The sequence below is a fragment of the Vanessa atalanta genome, chromosome 25 (assembly GCF_905147765.1).
Source record: "Vanessa atalanta chromosome 25, ilVanAtal1.2, whole genome shotgun sequence".
Classification (NCBI taxonomy): Eukaryota; Metazoa; Arthropoda; class Insecta; order Lepidoptera; family Nymphalidae; genus Vanessa; species Vanessa atalanta.
The window spans coordinates 6,661,459-6,685,358 of record NC_061895.1 but is presented as its reverse complement, the minus strand read 5'-3'; the positions used below and the strand labels follow the sequence as shown (position 1 = coordinate 6,685,358).

The 23,900-nt window shown below is 32.6% G+C and overlaps 3 protein-coding genes across 3 annotated transcripts; all 3 read left to right on the top strand.

Moving 5' to 3' along the window:
• Positions 1-295: 295 nt before the first annotated feature.
• LOC125073745 (facilitated trehalose transporter Tret1-like) lies at positions 296-4,465 on the top strand. The gene is made up of 3 exons (XM_047684760.1): positions 296-433; positions 1,975-2,113; positions 2,376-4,465. The coding sequence occupies exons 1-3, from the start codon at positions 398-400 to the stop codon at positions 3,626-3,628; spliced, it is 1,428 nt and encodes a 475-aa protein (XP_047540716.1). The 5' UTR covers positions 296-397; the 3' UTR covers positions 3,629-4,465.
• A 5,418-nt stretch (positions 4,466-9,883) lies between these two features.
• On the top strand, positions 9,884-11,214 carry LOC125073787 (acetylcholine receptor subunit beta-type lev-1-like). The gene has a single exon (XM_047684824.1). The coding sequence runs from the start codon at positions 9,884-9,886 to the stop codon at positions 11,189-11,191; it is 1,308 nt and encodes a 435-aa protein (XP_047540780.1). The 3' UTR covers positions 11,192-11,214.
• Positions 11,215-13,751: 2,537 nt separating this feature from the next.
• On the top strand, positions 13,752-15,276 carry LOC125073718 (acetylcholine receptor subunit beta-type unc-29-like). The gene has a single exon (XM_047684705.1). It carries the CDS (start codon positions 13,762-13,764, stop codon positions 15,025-15,027), a length of 1,266 nt encoding a protein of 421 aa, XP_047540661.1. The 5' UTR covers positions 13,752-13,761; the 3' UTR covers positions 15,028-15,276.
• The last annotated feature ends 8,624 nt before the right edge of the window (positions 15,277-23,900 follow it).

The window sequence follows — 23,900 nt, the reverse complement described above, 5'->3', positions numbered from 1 at the left end:
CAATTCATAATTCAAATAAAATAAAAAAAAAGTTGATTATATAATCTTGGAGAATAATGATAGCAAATTCAGTTGTAGTATTTGTGATCTGACAGAAATACTTGTTCTAAATTCAAAAATATATTATAATTTGATTGAATTGATAATTATTCGAACAGTAAAGTTGAATCTGTAGTTTGTTTTTTTTTTTTTTTTTAATAGTAATTAACTGAATGAATACTTATACACACAGCCTAACGTTAAGGCGATAAAACTCTGCGTAATGTTTAAGTTTGTAAATTTACATTAAAGATAAAAAATATTTGAAAGCGAAAAGACATTGTGCAATTATTGCTTAATGGAAGTACTTATTTAATTGTTTATTTTAACAACAGATGTTTAAATTACGTAACTTGAAATGAACTGCGTGGGTGATATTTATTTTTGGCGGCAGGTAAGATTTTTTTTTAATATTCGTAATAATACGTATAGATGCTCCATTTGTCTGCTCGGAAAAAGATAATAAAAAAGAATATTTATTAACCTGACTTCGCACTGTTAAAATAAAAGTTTTACCCAATAATATATTTATCTAATGTTATATATTAACGGAATTCTAAGGTGCCTATAGGATATATATTCATATAATTGTACGCCCCTTGTACTTTGTTTTGTGCGTTTACTATATTGTATATTTTTCCGGTTAAACGGTGAAACGGTTATCCGTTTCGTAATTATTTACTCTACTTTGTATGAAAGTACCATGTCAATGGGGTTTGCAATTTTTGCGCTAACCTGGAAAGATAAAACAAACAAAACGAATTAGTAAATAAATATAGTTAGATAATTCTTAGTTTAAACTAAGCATACAATTACAGAAATTTACAAATAATAATAAATATACAGTATCCGAGAATGCCGAGATGGCCCAGTGGTTAGAACGTGTGCATCTTAACCGATGATTACGGGTTCAAACCTAGGCAAGCACCACTGAATTTTCATGTACTTAATTTGTGTTTAAAATTCATCTTTTGCTCGATGGTGAAGGAAAACATCGTGAGGAAACCTGCATGTGTCTAATTTCAATGAAATTCTGCCACATGTGTATCCACTAACCCGCATCGGAGCAGCGTGGTGGAATATGCTCCACACCTTTTCCTCAAAAGATGAGGTGTTAGCCCAGCAGTGGGAAATTTACAGGCTGTTAATGTAAAAAAAATACAGTATCTAATAAGCTGGTATATGACATTACATCAAAGACGCTGGCGTTAATACTTTTCTGAATAGCGTAGTTTAGCGAGACAAGTGGACTGTAGACAAGTCTAATACAAACGTTAATTGCATTTCTGTTTTATTCGTTGAAATTAACAGAGCAAGTAAATCCGAGACAGATATTATTATTATTTGTTGAGATCTGTAATGCAATCTTAAATGTATTATTGGTTATTAAATACTTCAAGAAAAAAAAAATCAAAATCAAGCATACATATGATAAGAAAATGGTTACCTATCTGCCTATTAAAAAAAGGGAAAAAAGCGTAGTTAGCTAGTCCGTTAAGGCTGTCTAAATTTAAACAAAATATTTTCCCATTTTTTATGGTATAGTAGTGCACAAGTGATACGCAGTACGCACAGACACAAGTGGATTATCTATTCGTTCAACCAGAGAGAATTCGGTAAGGCCCAAAGGCTGTACGTACTTTTCGAGGCACGGCAGTGTACGCACTGCCAGAATTCAAATGGAGCTGCGACATTTAATGGTTACATCGTTCTACTTACTTCATTCAAAAATGCTGTTTTACAATTTAAATCATGGAAGAGAATTTAACTTTCGGAAACTTATAAAATTTACTGTTAAAATATGCTACCGTCTTTGGGGAGAGCTTAAGCTGACGGAACTGATTATGTCCCGTATTTTGACGTCATATTGTTAGAAATTCAAAGCGAATGAAAATAATACTAAACAATATATGAATAGATTAAATATTATTTCAGAGCTTAGTCCTGATGGCGGACTGCACGCACTCCATTGGAACTGGTTTGATGTTGTCGTTCCCGGCTGTCTTGAATCCTAGCATCTTATCTCCTAGTAGCACTGAAATATCTGTCACACCGGACGAAGCTTCTTGGATTGGTAAGTATTTACTTATACCGAATAGGTTTAAGACTCGGGGGCTTTTGGTGTTTATGTCTCACGATATATTCGTCGTTGTAAAGTGATTCTCTGATTATATTTAAGATATACAAATAACACCAAGCCGAAATAATCCTTATTTATAAATTATACATGGTCCACATTACATCTAATTTGTAACTTAAAATTAAGATTACTGGTTTAAGAACCAGTCCCCCGAATATGTTTTTATTCAGACACAAATATTTTTTATTTCTTACAGCCGCGAGTCATGGATTTTCCGGTGTCATCGGATTTTGTATAATTCCACCACTTATGCAAATATTTGGGCGTAAATTCGCATTCTTCTGCATGAACATCTTAGTTAGTATCGGTTTTTTCGTGTTTGCCCTCGCGAACAGCATATCGGCCCTATACGCTGCAAGAATTATTCAAGGAATGTCATTATGCGGAGTTTATATTACTGCTATTGTACTTGGAGAGTATTCTCACCCAAAAAGAAGAGGATATTTCATAACACTAAAAAAAGCTTCGGTTGCGATAGGTTCGCTCATGTGTCACTCCATGGCTTCATATTGGACTTGGAGACAAATTGCGATATTTGCTATCATCCCTCAAATCATTTCAATTATATTAACCTGTTTATGGCCTGAAAGTCCAGCTTTTCTGGCGATGAAGGGGAGATATGAAGAATGCAGTGCATCGTACGTTTGGTTGCATGGTGATACTCCGAAGAATAGGAAAGATTTGGAAGAAATCATAGCAGCGCAACAGGATAGGCGGCAGAAGAATAAAAATACCAAAAAGGACAAATTGGTAGCGTTTTTTAAGAAACTAATGCAAAGGGATTTTCTACGATCTTTCGTAATCGTATCCGTTCTAACGATGATTATTGATGCGTGTGGTAGATATTACATGCTTGCTTATATTGTTGAAATATTGATAGAAATAACTAGAGATAAGTCTATCGCTGTGTACTGTACTATTGGCGCTGACGTTTTAACATTGGTCGCGCTATCAACTTCTTGTTTCATTATAAGATGTTTTAAAAGAAGAACAATACTGTTTACAGCGGGAATATTATCAGTATTTTTAATGTTTCTAACAAGTTTTCTCACATTTTTGGAATCTAACTACCACATTTATATTTACTTCTGGTTAACACCTTTTATAATACTCTTGAATGTCTTCATTGTTAATGCTGGTGTTGTTCCGGTTTGTTTTGCAATCATCGGGGAAATATTACCATTAGAACATAAAGGTACCGGAGCATGTACGACTGGCATAGTTTTTACGATTTTGTATGCCCTTGTCATGAAATTAACTCCATTGATGATGGACAAAACAGGCATTGTGGGTACGTTTGGCATTTACGGCATATGTGTAATAGCTGGTTTGGTTATTTTATATTTTATTCTAAATGAAACTAAAGATAAGACTTTGCAAGAAATAGAAAATGAAATTAAGGGAAATAAGTCTTCTGTGTTTTTAAAAGATAAGCCTTTGATGTCATGAGTAATGATAAATATTTTAGGCTGAATATAAAAAGGTTAAACTCTTGAAATATATTAAAAGAACGGAAAGTTAGAATTTTTTCAAAAGATCTCCTTCGTCTCTTACATCTTAACATGGTCATTTATTTATAGCATTTGTTTCAATATGTACATATATATTTGACTAGCTCGTTGATCTGTTTGCTAGCGTATAAGGGTACAAATACTAAGGTCCTTGGTCCCGAATCACGCTAATAAAAATTTGGCATTGATAGCACCTCCGTGACTTTGAAAGAAAATAGAGTACTACGTCTGAACTAAATTTGCCGTCACTTGGAAGTACAGAAGAGAAGTAAAGTGCCCCTACACTTGATGACGTCGTATCACAGGTCATCTGCTCGTTTGGAAATTCTGAGTGGAAGATTTATACCGTGACAGAAGCCGATCAGGACATCACCATAATATTTTATTTTAGTTATATATTTATTATGTTTTGATCTTTTTTATTATTAATCTACTAGTAAAACTGATCTAAGATATATTTCGAAATCAGTCTTTAGTTATAGCAAGATGTTGACTATCAGTTGTAACGATTTAATTTTAAGTCATCTTTAGTGATTTGCTAATCACTTGATATGTTTCGTGATTAATCACTTATCATTGAAAACGGTACAATAATAAGTATTATAAGGTGTATAAGTAGCTTGCACAAAGTCCTTTTGTGTAAACAAAAATATGTTTTATTTGTGTAAGCTGACATGATATAATGTTTATACGATTTCGTTGGCTACAATATTATACGCATCGAATCTATGGTATTTTTGTGTATGACTTTATTTAAGAAATATAAATGATATTCACCTAGTATTATTGTAATACGTTTAAGATTATCATGAATTAAATATACTGTAGTAATGAACACTGTTCACTTATAAAATATTCCTTAATTTTGTGTTTACCTATTACGTATATGAAAAGAACCATGTGACAATGGCGAAATAATCTGTGTCCCCTTGGCACAAATAAAAAAAAAAAAAACATTAAAAAAATGAAAAGAACGAATCGATTGAAATTGCACAAGCACTCTATTCTCATGAGCTTATTTTTGATATATTTTAATATTCGTGTTCGTAATTCATCTCTTGGTAAGTTGGATATGAAATGCCGTCGATTGAAATTCAGCCGCAAGCACAGCCCTTCCACCGAACTTAAGTTCACTAAGTACTATATAAATAAATAAAAAAATAAGTGCTGTTTTTTTTAAAGATCAAGTGAGCTGCAGGTCCCAAGGTCGTGAGTTGAATCCTAAATAGAGATAATTAAACTCCTATGCCTTAAAAATATGTAAAGCGAATTTTCGTTTGGCGCCAAAATTCTGTCCGGTCGAGATAGATTGCTGTCTCTGAAGGAATAAAGAGAGTATTTACACACACTTGTGCATTTTATATCTGCCGCACAGGATATTATTATGGTATACTAGCTGTCCTAGCGACTTCGCACGCGTTTGAATTTAACAGAAAAGCGTGACTTTATTATTATTTTATATATTATTCTAAAATAAAACTAGCCTAAGTTACTCCTTATTACATCAGCTATCTGTCAAAAAAATCGATCCAGCCGATACATAGATTAGCCGGAAAAAACAGACAGACGGACAAACAAAAATTGTAAAAATAAATATTTTGTTACATGTACCGTATATACATATAAATGCATTTAGTAAAAATCGGTTATTTTAATATTACAAACAGACACCCTAATTTTATTATATGTATAGAAGAGATAATAACCTGTGCGACAAAATGTTCACTGATATTGAGCTTATCCTGGGAGCAGAAAGTATATCACAGATATACAATATTTATTATCTGTAGAAAAAATCTGTTACATACAAGAAAACTTTCTGCATCTGTGTATAATACAGTTATTCTGGCCAGACAATTTGTAAAAACAAATATTATATCAGTTACTCAAGACCCTGAAAAGAATGGAATCAATGAGTCTAGTCTTTTGTTAAGCAGTCTTAATTATTCACAAAGAGTTCAAAAGCCTTACTTATTTCTTAGATAAACTAATCTTTCTTTTTCCAGCGGCTGTTAGCGCTTACAATTAATTAGTTAAGTTAATTAAACATTATTTTAATTTATAAAGAAAATGCGGATACAACATTTGCGTTAAAAAGTCTTGATCATATTAAAATTCCAGTTGGAGAATTAACAATGATTTCGGCTGTATGTTAGTTTTACAATAAATTATGCCTCTTCTTGGGCATATTGTACGTACTTTTTCATAAAGGAGGTTTTTGTCCCTAACTAGAGGACGCAACAAGTTAGAAGAAGTTGATAACTTCGATGCCATTCGATCGCTACCAGCCATTACAAAATGATATACGTACATACTACCTTTGCTAGTTGGCTAGTATATAAGAAACATTAAATAAACTTTAATTCTAATGTATAGATAAGTGAAGCCTACACACAGGCTCGTCTCGACATGAATTGACTTTTTTATATAATTCTTCGTCTGTAATTTATTATGAGTTAAATTGTTCGCATATATTAAAAATAGAAATATAAAATGTCCAATTGACAAAATTTCGCAATCATAATAATACTTGCTTTGTAGTGATTTATCATTCGATAGACCTTTAAATACTAAAACCTCCGAAACTCGCTGCAACATCTGATATAAGTTGTTCGTATAATAGTTGGAATAGTAGTTTTTTTAGTAAGGTTAATTAAATACAAAAGTCTTTTCGAGCCGAGATGGCCCAGTGGTTAGAACGCGTGCATCTTAACCGATGATTTCGGGTTCAAACCCAGGCAGGCACCACTGAATTTTCATGTGCTTAATTTGTGTTTATAATTCATCTCGTGCTCGGCGGTGAAGGAAAACATCGCGAGGAAACTTGCATGTGTCTAATTTTAACGAAATTCTGCCACATGTGTATTCGGCTAACCCGCATTGGAGCATCGTGGTGGAATATGCTCCAAACCTTCTCCTCAAAGGGAGAGGAGGCCTTTAGCCCAGCAGTGGGAAAATATACAGGCTGCTAATGCTAATAAAAAAAAGGCTTTTCATTGATTAATATAGATTATATATGTTATTAAATACATTTTGTATTCTCCATTCCAATCCAAAAAAATGACATCACGACGAGAGTTTTAGATTGTTCGTGTCGAGGGACACGTCGTCGGATTTGGTAAAAACTTTTTAATTGGAAAATATCCCTCGTTATTTTATTTTTATCGAGTTTGAATAGGGTCGATGGCGGCTGAAAGTGAGGCATTTATGTATTAAATTATTATACTTTAATTTTAATACTAAAATAGTATCAATACTCTAAACAATTGATGTGTTTACATTGGTTTGCCTACATTATCAACTTTTATTTGATGTGCTAAAGGAAAGAAAGAGATCTTCCGGTGTTTTAGTAAATGTAAGGGTCGCACAGGGGTGTATTCCTGGTCCATTTCTATTCCTCATTTATATAAATGACTGTACTTGTCTTTTATGTAATTAAGACGACATTGTTTATGACACTTTATTATTTTTAAAATGAAATTACGTCATTTATGTACATATGAGAATATGAACAGTACAAATCTTATTAATACATAATGTATAAAATAATTTGCATCAAACGAATGCCGTTAAAACAAATATACTTTTAAAAATTAATTACACTCAGCTCTGCGGCATTCACGGTTAACAAAATTTGATTCTTTAATGATGAGGCGCGCCATTTATATTTTAGTAACGTCAATGATTTTTATCATCATTTTATTAAGTATATTTTTATCATATTTTTATTAAATGAGTTTTTAATTTAAGTATTGACATAACTAAAAGTATTTCAGGAATACTCAGCTTGTAGCTACCAATATAATAGTAGTAGTAGTGTAGCATTTTTAATCTAACATCCCACACGGTACAATGTTGACAATTAAAACCCTTGGCCTTTATTACATTCTTCTGAGAGACCGTTGTAATCGTTTCTCTTCCACAGTTATTGTTTTTCTAGTTATAAGGGTTCCGTATGACTTTAAACCCTTATACGTCGTTTTAGTACAACATACTTCGAGTAGTTTAAGTGCCAATTAGTACGTTTCCATGAATAATAAACTAAGTACTAGACCATGATAGATTCCATGATAACATATCTTGAAAATGATTGCTCGCTTTAGTTTATTTTGATGAAATTATATAAAAATATTATAATATTGTAATTTGTGTACAAAAAAAAAGATCCTGTTGAATATCTTTCGCAGGTTTGTTCGTGTTATATCTTTCCTAATGTGTGATATTTTTTGTCAATTTTTATGACATCTGTAGGAGGGCTATCGAATGACCCATCTGATGGTAAGTGGTCACCACTGCTGGTACGCCATTGTATACACATTGGCGCCATCTGAAATTGTAACCATTTATTACATAACCAAACTTGGGAACTGAGAATATTGCTGCTTGGTGGTAGATAGTATATGTGAAGAGTGGGTGGTCTCTACGCAGACAGGCTTGCTCAAAGCCTTACTTACAGGCACAGGGGACACAACATCTTAGCTCCCAAGGTTGGTGGCGCATTGTTGTAATGTAAGGAATGGTTATTATTTCTTACAGCGTCGATGTCTATGGGCGGTGGTGACCACTTACCATCAGGTAGCCCATTTGCCCGTCCGCCTATCCATTACATAAATATATATGTATATATATTTGGTATCGATCCCTTAAAATTAATGGAAGGCTTACATTTTGGACTTTGCTAAGGATATTATGTTACACAGCTGGCATAACAAAAAAATCAATTTCACACATCATAACATAGGGCGTGACATTTCTCTAAGAAGTAACATTAAGTGGGATAAATATTGACGTCTCAATACCCAAAGGTATAAAAAATATTTATTTGTAATGTTAAAAAAAATGTATATTTATAATATACTTACAAAAATAAATCAAGAATGTGTTGTTAAAGGATTGATGCCCTAAAAATAAAATAAGCCTATAAACTTTTTTAGTCATGATTTTATATTATTATAGTCATTGTTCACGTTGTTTATAATTTAGCCCATACACAGGCAACACTCGTATCCCAAAATAACGGGCATTTTAAATATTTGCATGTTGCAGAAACTTAAAGACAAATATCAATGGAAAATCCAATGGAGGGAAAACAAATGAACAAGTGATTTTTAAAAGAAAAACCCTCTGCAATTCAAACCAATAGTTTTAGAAATATTACGACACGTTTAAATAAAAGCGCGAAAAAAATACGCGGTGTGTGTACGATGCAGCACGGGCGAATAAATCGGTTAGCGAATATTTATGTCTCATTGTTTGAAAAATAGCACGGTGTGAAATCCTTTTTCACCCGCGCTAAATCGGGACGCGAACTTAGTTTATTTGTATATATATATCATCCTATGTTGAGGGAAACCACGTTTCTAATTATAGTGGTGGCGGTTCCTACTCAGCTAAAATATTTATCTTGCCTTCTTCGCAATCTTTGATATTATTTTTTCGGATACTTATTCCTTGTGTCCTGAATGTTTATTGGCAGTTTTGCCCAAAATTGAATCAACAATTTGTTCCAAAATCATAATATAAGACTTTATTAACTTTTATTTTTTTACAACTTTTTTATTGTTATTAACTTAATTTTGCTGATGTGTTTTTATTTAAATAAAAAATGCTTTTATTATTAAGCTTAAAAAGTAAGGTCATGTAAATATTTCATTACTGGTCTTAGACCTTCTTTCAATGCACCTGCATTGGCACATGCTGTGTCCTTCGTCACGTTCAGACCAAACTACATCGGCTTGAGACTATATAATCACAAATTAATCATATGAAAATTCATTGTGTTTGCCCAAGTTTGAATCTGGAATCTAAATCAAAGATTTCATATTCTAACCCGGTGCTTTAACCATTTCTTCGGCAAATTCAAGCAATAATAGACTTTTTAAAGAAAAAGTTTAAAGCTTATTTATCCATAGCAGAAAAACCAGATAATCTCGTCGAATTTTCGGCAAAGTAATTCTGCATGCGACGCCTAAAATTCAAATTTTACGACACAGACACCTTGGTTTTGGCATTAACATTTATGAAGGCTGTTTATATTTAGGAATGTTTTTGCTTGCGGGAAAAAACGACGGGATATCCGCGAAAATGTCTCGAGGAAAATGATACATAAAACTTTTGATGTAGTGGTTTTTAAAATCGCGAAGATGGGTTGGCTCTGCATTGCACGGGCGAATGCACATGACATAATTCTATAATGTATATGCGCAAACGTTTAGATAAATGGATGGTCTGGCATTGTCACCTTATCGCTGTGGGCGTGAGTTACCGATTTGATTTTCTGTCAGTTAACATTTATGCGACAGTCATGTTACTAGTCACAATCATTACTTTGTCCCTGATAAAATACGCGACCTTGGAATGTATCATTGATAACAGAACTCCAAATAATGACTTCGAAGGCGAACTTCATAAGGATCTTCTGTGTAATTATAAAAGTTTTGAACCACCCGACAAAATATTAACACGAGTCGATGTTAGAGTTGTTTTAAAATATTTTAACTTTGACGACAAAGAAGAACTTTTTACGATAGTCACTTGGATGTATATGTTCTGGAATGATCCAAGACTTAAGTGGAATCCGGAAGATTACGACGGAATAGATAGAATCAGCATTAACTCAATGCACATATGGACGCCACAGCCATTTTTGTATCATAAAGAAGATTTCTATGAATATGAATCACTTTACTATCCCGTACGGTGTAGTATTATTAGTGCTGGCAATGTAACATGCATACCTCGTGACATCCATACTGTTCTTTGTAAGACTACATTGGAAAATTGGCCGTTTGATGCACATAATTGCACAATTAAATTTAGTATCAGAGACGGTGTAAAAGATAACATGACCTTTGTATCCATGACGAGTGGAGAATATATTTTTGGATCATACAACACCACTGGTTGGAATATTGTCGATTTAGAAATCATGGATAATCTAACAGGAAACATTAAGCTTTCTCTGACATTTATCACTGAAAGGCAAGCGCTCGGAATTGCAGCAATGGTAATCACTCCATCGATTACTTTGGCGGTATTGACTATGTCTTCACTGGTTTTAGATGTTAGGAACAATGTTCGGCTGGCTCTTGCTACTTTCAGCCTGCTTAGCAGTTTTCAATTGTTGGATATTATCGCAGAGATATTACCTCATCATGGCTCGGACTCTCCAACGATTTTATTGTTCATTAGATCTTCGATTTTTATCTCATCTTGTGCTATATGTTTATGTTTAATTTTAAGATCTCTACGAAGGAGGAGGAGACGGCCACATCGATGGATCATTTCCCTTAATAATTATGTATCTAAAACTCGTCTAAATTTTTTATTGTTTTTACAATACCAACCATTATCAGACTTATCATCCGATGATGAAACAGAAAAGCGTCAGGAATGGTCTGTTTTTACTTGTATTATTAATAATGTTTTTATTTTCATTATTCTAGTTATATATTTAATCTTATTTATAGTTTATATACCTCGACCACGATCTCTTAAATAACCTTAATAATAATTAACAATACAATATTGACAAAAACTAACTTTTTAATTGTTTTTTTTGCCTTGACTTCTGGCATATCAAAATGATAATTTGTTTTTAAATGAAAATTAAAAAATTGTGATTAAAAGTATTTTTTTTTTTATATAAAAAGATAAATGTATTTTAGTTGCTAATAAATATATACTTCTTTAAAAAAAACGACTTTCAAAGATGATATCTTAATATTGGTCTATGCGTCACAATAACTAATTAATCAGAACCCAATGGACGAACTACTACTACATACATAACATTAGACGAACATAACATTGTTTGTAGTTTTCACACTGTTATTTTGAAATTTTCGATACATTTCAGATTCTTGATTGGCACAGAAATATAAATTTATCTATCTATTAATCTATTTTTAAAAATAAGTTTTGTTTGGACTATGTACTTGGTATGATGCAGCACGGCCGAATAAATCGGTTAGCGAATATTTATATCTCATTGTTTAAAAATATCACGGTATAAAATCCTTATTTCACCCGTGCTAAATCAGAACGAGTATATATATTATATAAACATAATTATATGTTAAAGGAAACCACGTTTCTAATTAAAACGATCGCAGATCCTTGTCAGCAAAAAATATAATAGTAATTGCGCTAATAATATAAATAAATACGTTTCAATAATATTTTTTGAAACGTATTTATTTATCCTTTCCATCAGGTGAGCCTCTTACTCGTTTGCCACCTTTTGACATAAAAAAAACTGAGGAATGATAGTATTTGTATTATTTTCTTTTTCTTATTTGAGCACTTATAGTTGAAAAAAAATCCAATACTTTAAAAATGTTTACCCCTGGCGTGTGGCGTGACCTAAGTTAAGTGTTTATTAAATTAAAAAAATAAACAGGATGTAGGTCTAACACAGTTTAAAATTAGAAGTTTTGTCCGAGCATAAATATTCATTCCATTGGCGCGTCCTTTAACAAAATGTAAGTCTCAAATGGAACATTGTAGATAAGTAAATCTGAAGTTAAGTAAGAACTGGTGGTGGACAGGTTTTGCTTTTTCTTGCTTCGTTACAACGTTACGAAGGTAAACACGTGCTCCCCTGGTTTTGTTTTGATCGAAAATGTTCAAACCACTTTTCAGATCAATTCATATTTGTACTTTTAGAGCTTGTTTATAGTAATAGAACCGCTTGTCGTTATTAAGAAGCTGCCATTGCTGCAAACCTGCTTGCTTCTTACGGATCAATGTATGAAAACGAATAATGTTTGATCAACCTTTCTTGGTAAGCGTCTATTGGACAGTTCTTCTGTTCGTCCACAAAATAAATTGTTTTTGAATAAAATAGCTGGGCTTTTTTTCGCACAGCTTTCAGCATGTTTCATTAAAACGCTTTGGTCAATGTATATGAGGATGTATGTATGTATGTATGTATGATGAATTTTATAATTGATTTTTTATTAAATTTGTGATAATTTAGACTTCAAATGATCTGGATATACGGAAACTTGTATTTGAATATATGTATGTAGATCATAATCCTATGACAATGCAAGAAAATGAAAAAAACGTGCAACTTTTTCCCTACCCTTGTCCCAAAATATTTAGGGTCGGCGCTTAATGACTTTTAATTCCATTCTCCTCTATTATTCGTCATGCTCACATACATCTCCCTTAAATCCCACCTCCTTCCATGTCTGCTTCGGCCGTTCTCTTCCCCACCATCCCTCTGCGCTCATGCTTATCACTCTTTTAGTTACATGTGCTTCCTGCACCTTACATATCCAAACCAACTCAAACGGTTCCCGTATCACTTTCTCTTATATTGACGGGTTTATGGGTTCTGCACTTTTCAATTTTCAAGTCTACATTCTCTACAGTCTTTGCCACTAATCTTCTAACCCCTAACCAGGCCTCTAGAACACTTTCAGCTGCCAACATAATCGCAACGCTCGTTGAATACAAGATAAACTTCGGAAGTGCGTGCTGTGGGATGAAATTCTTGTGTCTCCTCCTTCCTAATCGTTTCCATTATTTATAATTGAAATATGCATAATATTGAAACTTAATTAAAATAATAACACCTCGCCTTAATACCGTCGCTGGTGACAGGAGGGCTGTGGCTTGAGGACCAGAATCAAAAGGATTGAGGACAATTAATCAGAACAACGATTAAATGGCGAAATGCTGCTAGCATTCTTGCCACCATTCCACGCGGTCATGATATGTACAGTAAATATTTTTAATTTTTATTTGTATATATATATATATATAGTCAAGGCCTCAATGTTAATAATTCTTCTTTTCTAAGTTTGTCTTTTTATTTATTCAAAGAAAACACTTTAATAGATAACTAATGATGATAATTAAAGCATGATATCAATGTATTTTCGTAATACTGAATTTCACGCGCGAAAACGCGGATTCAGCTAGTCAAAAATAATTATGAATATTTTATTTATGTAAAATCGTTTAAGATAACAATTATTAATGGAAATAATTTAATCTCTCATGACGTGATGGGATCATCTGGCATCGTTTTAATTATGAACATATTGTCTTTTTATCTCTATGGGCGTATCGTTATTAAATTCCTTTGACATTATTAAATCAGTAATCGTTTATACAACAAACATGTTAGTAGCAACAATCCTACTAACATTTTTGGCCAAATATGTGAGCTTAGAATGTGTTATCAACAACAGATCTCCAAGTACAGATTGGGAGGAGAAACTTTCGAAGCATTTCAAATGCAATTCTAAGGAAAACGTACCACCCAACGAAAATTCGACTACCGTAGCGATTAAATTCAACTTAAAAAATTTCTACTTTGACAGCGATGAAGTGCTATTCACTATACATACTTTGATTTTTTTCTCTTGGGACGATCCGAGACTAAAGTGGAATCCAGATGATTACGGCGGCTTAGTCGACAAGATAACTCATTCTGTATTTGTATGGACACCTTTTACATACATACATCAAACAAAGGATGTAGACAAATGGAGTAACTTCAAATACTATACTTCGAACTGTCAGGTCAGGTATACCGGTCGAGTTGTCTGCATAGCGCGTGTCACCCACACAACTACGTGCAGTTCCAATTTACGCAACTGGCCGTATGATACCCAAAAATGTCCGTTTAATTTCTATGTCAAAAATGAAAATGAAGGCAAAGTTGTATTCACTTTTAACGCAAGTCGTGGTTTATCAGCATTTGGAGCGGAATACGGATCGGGCTGGGATATTGTTGATTATGAAACTGGTGAAAACGCTACAGGAGAGACGAAGTTATATTTGAATTTCGTCGTCGAAAGGCAAGCGCTCGGTTGTGCTGCAATGGTCGTCGTTCCAACAATAACCATTGCTGTTTTGTCTATGGCGTCAATGTTTTTAGACTTCAATAACAATATTCGTTTTGGTCTATCTATTTTTAACGTGTTTTGTAATTTTTGTTTATTGAAAAATATCAGCGAAATTATTCCTCATCGTGGCTTTGATACTCCGTCAATATTATATTTCATCCATTTCTCAATATACATCACAGCGTGCGATATTTGTATAGTGTTAATATTAAGCTCGTTGACACGCAAAGGGGATCCCCCTTACCCGTGGATTATTCACTTTAATGATTTTGTGTTGAATAATCGTATCATTAAATATTTCGTTTTTGCAAAATGGATGGAACCGTCGCGTTCATCTTCAGATGAAGCAGATTATATCAACAAATGGACGGACTTTACTTTTATTATAAATAGTTTATTGTTCTTTGTTATTTATATTGTATATTTAATATTATATCTAGTGTATATACCTCAACCAACAATAACATATTGAAATATAGATAAAAAATGACAAAATATTGTATTTTTTCTGATCTGTGAGCTCATCAATCTTGTGAACTTATTATAGGTTTATACGTTTATATATAAGTTGAAGTTTAAGGTCTTTTTTTAACGTTTATATAAACATACATACGTCGATCAATTTAAAACATAATAATTAAGCAAAAACTTTATCTACATGTACTTAAGTCTGATTTTATTTATTTTTTATAATAATAATATTTAAAATAGCAATTTTTTTAAGAGCCGAGATGCCCCAGTGGCTAGCATTATGCATCTTAACCGATGATTACGGGTTCAACCAAGCGCCACTGAATTTTCATGTGCTTAATTTGTGTTTATAATTCATCTCTTGCTCGACGGTAAAGGAAAACATCGTGAGGAAACCTGCATGGGTCTAATTTTAACAAAATTCTGCCACATGTGTACCAACTCGCATTGGAGCAGCGTGGTGGAATATGCTCTAAACCTCAAAGGAGAGAATACCTTAGCCCAGGAGTGGGAAATTTACAGGCTGTTAATGTTGTAATATTGTATATTTTAAATATCAATATTAGTTTTATTATTTACTAATATATTTAATTTTATTATTGAGAGTTTTGCTATTTTACTAAATATCCACGTATCTAATTTCGTAAGCAATTTGAGCCATTTCTTACGTAACCAACGAGGCACCAACGATGGAAACTGAGATGCTACATCCCGTTTGCCTGTAGTTACACTGGCTTACTCAACTATCAAACTGGAACGATACGAAACGAAACAGCAATCCGAAATATATACTGATCGGCGGTAGAAATTCTGATGCCCAAATGAGGAAACATACAGTTGCCGGATGTAAATCAGACCGATGTGTATGTACCAAGCCGAATCATGGATCATGTTGTACATTTAAAAGATGTTAATAAACTTAAATGAAATATACACTCCTAAAACATCAACTTGCCAAAAAAACCCTTGTTAACTAAATTTCCTTTAACAAAATTTGTACATTTCAAACGTGACAACTTACTAAGGGTCAAGTTTGACTGTCTGTTACACATAAACACCAGAGACAGGTGGGGGTAACTAATGATATTTTTTCCGCGAGGCCATTTATCAGCTGTCCGCCGGGACGACGTGACGTCTCAGGTGCGGTGACAAAAACAGGACATATTTACTTTCTTTTTTTCTAAGCCACATAAGTAGGGTACGGGCTAGCTTGACGTCTCTGTTGCGAAAAGTTATCTTGGTGAGATACTATTTTAAATACTCTACGTGCGATATATTAGTATGTGGCAAACTGTGATTGTTTTGAGTGAGTAAAGTTGATATAAATATTTTTCAAAATAGTATAGTAGAAATACTATGAATCAGTCGTAGAAGATTACTTCATCATTATGATAGTAATTACCTACTTGTTTCATATTCATATACAGAATTTCGCAACAGATAAATACGTGTCTGGTTTATAGAATATAAGTTCTATAGAAATTGTAAACACACGGGAATTCTAAAACGTAACTGAAAACTATTCCAATCGTAAATTTGAATGAAAAAGAAATGAATAATTGAAATCCAATAACGATGTACACCGGAAATTGGCCGGAAATCGATTCACTTCCGTTCGTAGAATTTTAAGTGAATTCTGCCAAAATTTGAACAGTTCTAAAATTTGAAATTTAATAAAACCGGTTTCGTGTTTACCGTTTTTATATTTACATTCATTTTTCATTCATGAAAAATTTAAAAGATAATTTCGTATGATATGACTCGTTGCATTTTGGTGTAAATCATTTTATTGGGGTGCCGGCAGGGTAGGGGAAATACCGATTTGTATGCCATGATGGCAAACAATATGCTCTCGTTATGCCTCCTCTTGCCGTTTTCTATTACCTTGCACACACACTGTACGCGTATGCTGTATATTGTATGTTCGTTGCTATTTATTATTATTTTAATAAAATAAATATATAATTATTTTATTGAGATGGTTAAAGTAAAGAGTTTCTTAGCTTTTAATCCATTTTACCCCATATTTATTTATTGGATTTATTTTATTATACATTTCCTACTCAACATGTATGTTTACCTTTTGATTTTCAAAATTATTTTAAGTTTAAAACTTACGTAAATGCATAAAACTGTACTATGTATATCGGTACCCGTAACCGGATTACTGGTGTGAAAGACCGGATAACGAGGTACTTTGCCCACACACAAAATCCCTGCAAACTGGATATGCGACCCTCAAATAGCCTCTGTGCGTATTCGGCAGAATGATCTCAGACTATGACAGTCCCACCAGTCACCACCACCCATAACAACAGTCTTTTCTCCGCTCACTCCTTGAATGCTAGTAGCTACAGAGTGACACGCATGAGAGAAGTACCTACAAGAAGCAAAGTACGTATTGCCATATCCATTCTAGACATCCGTCCTACAAAAAAAAACTCTTACATTTACGTATTGCCTAGGGTTGTACATGCTTAGAAAATAAAAATAATTCATGTGATTCAAATTTTACCCGAACCCACTATCGTATTAATCGGAATCACCAGACTGGTTCAGCTGACCTACACAAGCCGCGAATTACGATGGCGATGGGGTCACAATGTTAACACCGCACTTACTCCGTCTTCGCCGAAACAAGGCTTACGAGGTCTTGTCGGCGAACGAGACCATGATCTTATAATATCAGAAAGGGATATGCGATCAAATAGCATTAGTGAGTCAGTTTTCAACAATTTACCAGTGAAATAAGCACAGTGACGCATGTACGAGTTCTCATAGACTAGCTCTGAAGATGACAAGACTGATTTCATTTGCACCTGTTACTCTTAAAGATGATAGACAGTTATCGAGTTATTCTTAAACAAACCTGTTGCTTAAATTATATTACATGAAAGCTCAAAGACATTTAAACAATAATTTTATGACACGTAGAATAAATAATGAACAATAATTTTAAGTTAAATTTAAACCATTGATATTAAGCTAAGTGCAAACCTGTGTACAAATTCGTCGCGTCAAAACTTTTTGCTAACTCGATTGTCGCTGAGTCGAAATCGGTTAATTGTTACGCCAGACAAACGGACAGACAAGCGTGAATTATAAACAACAATTCCGGATATTTTCAGAACCTCTGTTTTTGTATTAGTTTTATTCAAATTGTTTATTATTTATTAATCTGTCAACAGATTCAATAAAATAATAATGGTCTTTCCATAAACTTGAATATTCAACTAAGTTAAGGTGAAATTACCGGCGTTTTAATCCAATTTGTATATAATATTCCACCAATGTTGGAATTTAATGTTGCTTAGGAGGCGATTAGTTTAACATGCTGGGTCCTCGTCTTCCAACTGGCAAATCCAAGAAGGCGGAAACTGAGAAACCACAGATTAGCTAAACAATCGCTAAATAAACATAAAAATAAGGTCGGGAGATATTTTGTCTGTAATTATACCAGAACTATTGGAACGTTAACACAGCAATAAAAACGTTTTAAATGTTTGGCGGTAAAGTGAGGGGGCCACCCATACGCTACTTTTGTTTCTAAAAGTAGATACCAACTTCATAGATCTTTCACAAAGATCTTGTACAAAATTAAATTCATAGACAGCAACTCGGTTTTCTATAAAACATTTTTCAACGAACAATCACTTTATGGTTTGGAAATGACACTGTCTAATATATTTAGTACATTGATACAAATGAAAGAGGCTGTCGTTTTACCTTGCGAATGACGATTTTTTTATGTATTTATTGCTTTGAATTTTAAATATTTTATCCTTGCTACTCATTAGTAAAAATTATATCCTTGGTGTTAGGGCTTTGTGCAAGCCCGTCTGGGTAGGTACCCACTCATCAGATATTCTACAGCCAGCAGTACTGAGTATTGTTGTGTTCCGGTTTGAAGGGTGAGTGAGCCAGTGTACAAGCACAAGGAAAATAACATCCTAGTTACCAAGGTTGATGGTGCATTGGAGTTGTAAGGAATGGTTGATATTCCTTACAGCGCCACTGTCTATGGGTGGTGGCTATCACTTAACCTATAACATAAATTATATATATACATATATTTATTATAAAAAGGAAAGCAAAAATCATCATTTAAAAATATATAATATTAATTAAAAAATTTAAATTAAAATTTATTTTAAATAAAAATTAATATATTATGAAATATCCAAAATTCAGATAACACCAAACTATTGTATTGTCTGCTTCGGTCTCCCAGCGACTCTTATTTAAAAACATGTTACATTGCTAATACAGTCACTTATCAATTATAATAAAAAGTAATCTCTATGCACTCGTTTACTGTACATTAGCTTTAGATGTTAAAACTCAAAATAGTTCCCAGTTTGGTTAACTTTAAATCAAGTTAGCTTAATTGCGACGCCAGACAGGCGGTAAGTCATGAATATTATATGAATTGCAAATATTTTCGAGTACTCTCTTAACGTAAATAGTATTTATAATAAATAAAGTAAAATATGAAATTATTGCAACACAAATGTTTCTATATTTTAGTTTTATTTTCTGAGTTTATTTAGTTGTCTCTGAGCTTGTAAACAGAGTGTTGAAAGTATTATAACTAATATAAAAAGTTGATTTCTAATGATTTGACAATGTCATGTAATTTTCAATTTACCTCTTATAATAGGTTCATCCTATACAATTTAATGTTGATACTGATGTTATAAAACTAAATAGCAGTAACGACTTAAAGAAAAATTGCTTTCAATAAATTATCAGGCGCCAAGCATATCTACATATATTGAAAAATGTTATTAAATCTAATATTGGATATTGAGTATATGTTCCTCAACCTAGATAAAATAATGTTAAAAGTAATAAGGGAGAGAAAGATTTTGCAACTATTGTAATTCAACATAAATGTCTAGCGCCTAAATTGTTGTTAATGTTAATAAATAAAAAAATATATATAGGTATTTCGATATGAACAAGTAAAAATATTTGGCATATTTTAATATTATTTTCAGCAGAGATTATGGACATTTGTCAGTTACATAATTAATTTTCAGAATAACAATGATTCATCTGTATTCGGATAAATCTTGCGAGATCTGTCAAAGAGCTGTCAAACAGCTGTCAGCCGATTACTAATTTGTGTAATAAATTATATCTCTTTGCGAATAACTTTGTTTCTAAGTTTAATAAAATCTCCTTAAATTAAATTCGATGTTGCAAAGTGCTGTATGCAAATAAGTCATTCATAAAATTAGTATTCTTTTCGAATTTAAATTTATATTACAAATTAAAATTTTCTTAAATTAGCTATCACAACCATATGTTTGACGTCACTGTCACTGCTTATCTTTGTTATTAAAAGTTTTATACATCAAAAATAATATTTTTTTATACACCTTATATACTTTTTCGCACGACTCGCGCAGTTAAGGTATAGTCTAATGCAATCAAAGAAGGAATAAAGATAAACAAACCTTCATTTAGTTATTCCACGCGACTTACTTAGAGCTCTGCTATTGTATGAACTACAAACAGTTCTTGATTAATATATGTTCATTTATAATATAATACTTATATATACTTTAATTATACGTCTAAAATTTCGATAACAGCTGAAAACGCCATTTCGTGAATCCATAATGAATATCATAGATTAGGTATCCAAGCTGACCAATGATATCACATCTATTTGATGTCAAATGTTGTTTATATATTTTTCCCCTAGTGGTTTAATAGGCGTTAGTTAGTATTACTCTTTGGTTAGTATTTTGATATCATCGCGATACCATCAACGTACAATAATGCAGACGTCGTATCGCATAATAAATTAAAGAGAGCAAAGCATTTTGCTATTTTTCATTTTATATATTATATTTTGTTTTGTGACCATAAATCGTGACCATAAATTTTTATTTACTTTCATTCGCTTTAAAATAATAAAATGAATAGCTTATAGCGTATATAATAATAAATGTATTAGGATTGTTTTTTTAATAACTTCGTCGTAAATGTTTATGAACTTTGGTTGATTTATGAATATTTGCTTTATGACAGTTTAAACCAAACTCGCATCCAATGAACATATTAAGTCTACAATGAAAACGTTCCACTGCGCCTCGTCACGACACGACAGTTCTTTTTTTATAACATAGTTAAGCGGACGTGCAAATGTCGACCTGATCAAGGCAACACCACTACCCATAGAGATTGTTGCCATAAGAAACTTTATCTCGCCATTAGATTTTTTTTATTTATTCCTTACATCGTAAGTACCACCAACCTTGGAAACTAAGATCTTATGTGCCTGTAGTTTCACTGATTGCACAAATACAGCCACAAAGTCTTATGTAAATATGGACTAAAGATACAATCTGCACCAAGGAGAAGGGAATCTAAGGGATGCAGAGAGATTGAGTGGTTAAATAATATCAGGAAATGCACAGGATATACAATGTCGGATATCTATTTTCGACCATAGACACGTCGAACGTTTGTGGTGAAGAGATATTGCACAACTCTTTAGAATAAAGTTATGTTGTTGGCGTTTTTGAATTGAAGCATTAAAAGTATGAAATCTTTCAATTATTGAGGACGAAAAAGAAAAGCAGTAAAATCACGAATATAGCAATTAAATCTACGTGAACGTAAATTGCCACACTTCGTTGTTTTTAAAGCTATTTCGCAAGTTTCAACCGCAAATTATGTCCGTAGCAATACCTATAACTTTGGAATTAAACTGTCCAAGTTATAAAAGTAAGGAATAGTCCATTAAAATAAATTGTTGGCAAAACTTCTTGGTTTATATCTTATTGCACTTATAGATGGCATTTCAGAATGATAGAATATTTAATGTTTGAACACAAGGTAATACTTTGTATAAACCCTGAATAGATGAAAGAAAGCTATTGACGCAGGACTTAATTTTGGTGAGATCTGAAAAAATTAGTTCATCTATAATTTTCTTGTACCTACTTTAAAATATATATTTTTTTAAGTAATTGGTTTGTGTTTTGTTATATGACCGTGTATGGCAGTGTAAGATAACATTGGGAGGAAATCTACAGCAGGCGTTGAATGCGTTTATCACATATATGTGTACAACGATACATATACATCCACTAGCCTGCTTGGGAACAGATTGGAAAGAACACATATCTCAGCTCTAACACTTACGGGCTTTTACTTATATATATTTATTTTCGCTCTGCCTTATATTTTTAACGTATACATAGAATATTTTAATGTTAGACCTCCGAACACGGCTCCACATTTTCTGGAGAAAACCGTCTCTTACTGACGAACCAGAGACATTTGCCAAACCAAAATAAAAAAATAATTTTATGATGATTTTTTGTAGCTAAAAATATATATTTGGTTCATCTACTATATAGTGATATCAAAATATAGAAGAATGTTATGATTTATATTAATATGTATGAGACACAAATATATAATCACATATAGCCGTTAAAAATAATTGTTAAGTGTGGTAGATGGTAGAACAAAAGTTTTAAGGTGTTGCATCATGATAATCATCGTGACACGTATTATAATACATATAAGAAAAACGGGCGGTTAATTTAAACTTCTAATTGCCATTTTATCCCGAATGTAAACGTAATCGTCGCTAATTAACCGTTTTTACCACAACGACCCAGATGCAGTTCAATCGAAGTTGGTTCGGAATAGAATCGGAAACTTATGGTAGCACTTATTAATTAGCAGAATTATGCTCCGCTGATTTTCGAAAATGTAGAGTGGATAACGTAAATGAAGAATTAATTACTAAGAAGTAAAAAATATCGGTATGATCCTTAGGACCAAAATGATTTAAGTAATCTAATGATTACTTGTAATTTGAACCATTATTATGGAACGTTAAATATAAGGCAATCACAAAATGTATTTCGAGGCTGCACAGGGAAAGTGACGAATTAGATCCTCAACAGCACAGACACTCTGTAAAAACAGTATTGGTTTATTTATGAAATAATATTTTAAGTGTATTTTGAATACTTAAATCGTCTAAATTATTTCCACAATCAACTCGATTAAATCATTATTTTAAAAAAATACACAAAAAAATGTCCGATCGCATTACAGTATAAAGCATTTACAAATTTACAAATATTTTAATTTTTAATAGCGAAACTTCTCGAAAGTCGAAATATTTCAGAAAGACTTGTATTGATTTTAGAATCGCATTAATACTCTCAGTTCAGTTCAAACTCAGATACTCAGAGTTCTGACTGTTCATAAGTGGTTATTACTCAATAGAAGCAAAAAAAGAAAAAAAAAAAATCTTAAAATTACTTTTGTACTATACAATCAAACTTAAGTTATATTAACTCATGTTATTTAAGTAATTACACATTTAAACAACGCTATATGGACACTAGAAGTGTTATTTATGGGCAATTGAAACAATTCATCAGATATACTTCAACTTTACATTCTTCGTGTGGATTGTTGGCGAACAACTACATGTAATCTCTTGAAACAAGACAAGGAAACAAGACTGTGGAAAGTTCTAATGGAAAACATACAACTACGCGATATGTCTCGGGATACTAAAATAGCAGAGAACAAGTTACATCAACTTCAAGTCGACTATATTCCTTCATATTCATTTTATACATGCATTAGCGACGAGTCCGAACTTCGCGCGTGTAAAATTATCATTTTGGAGATCTACGGATATTTCATAAATAGATTTAATGTGTCAATTACTTGGTGGTAGAGCTTTGTGTAAGCTAGACTGGGTAACTACCACCCTCTCATCAGATATACTACCGCCAAACAGCAATACTTAGTATGGTTGTAATCCGTTTTGAATTGTGCTCAATCACAATTAATTACATCTTAGTTCCCAAAGTTGGTCACGCA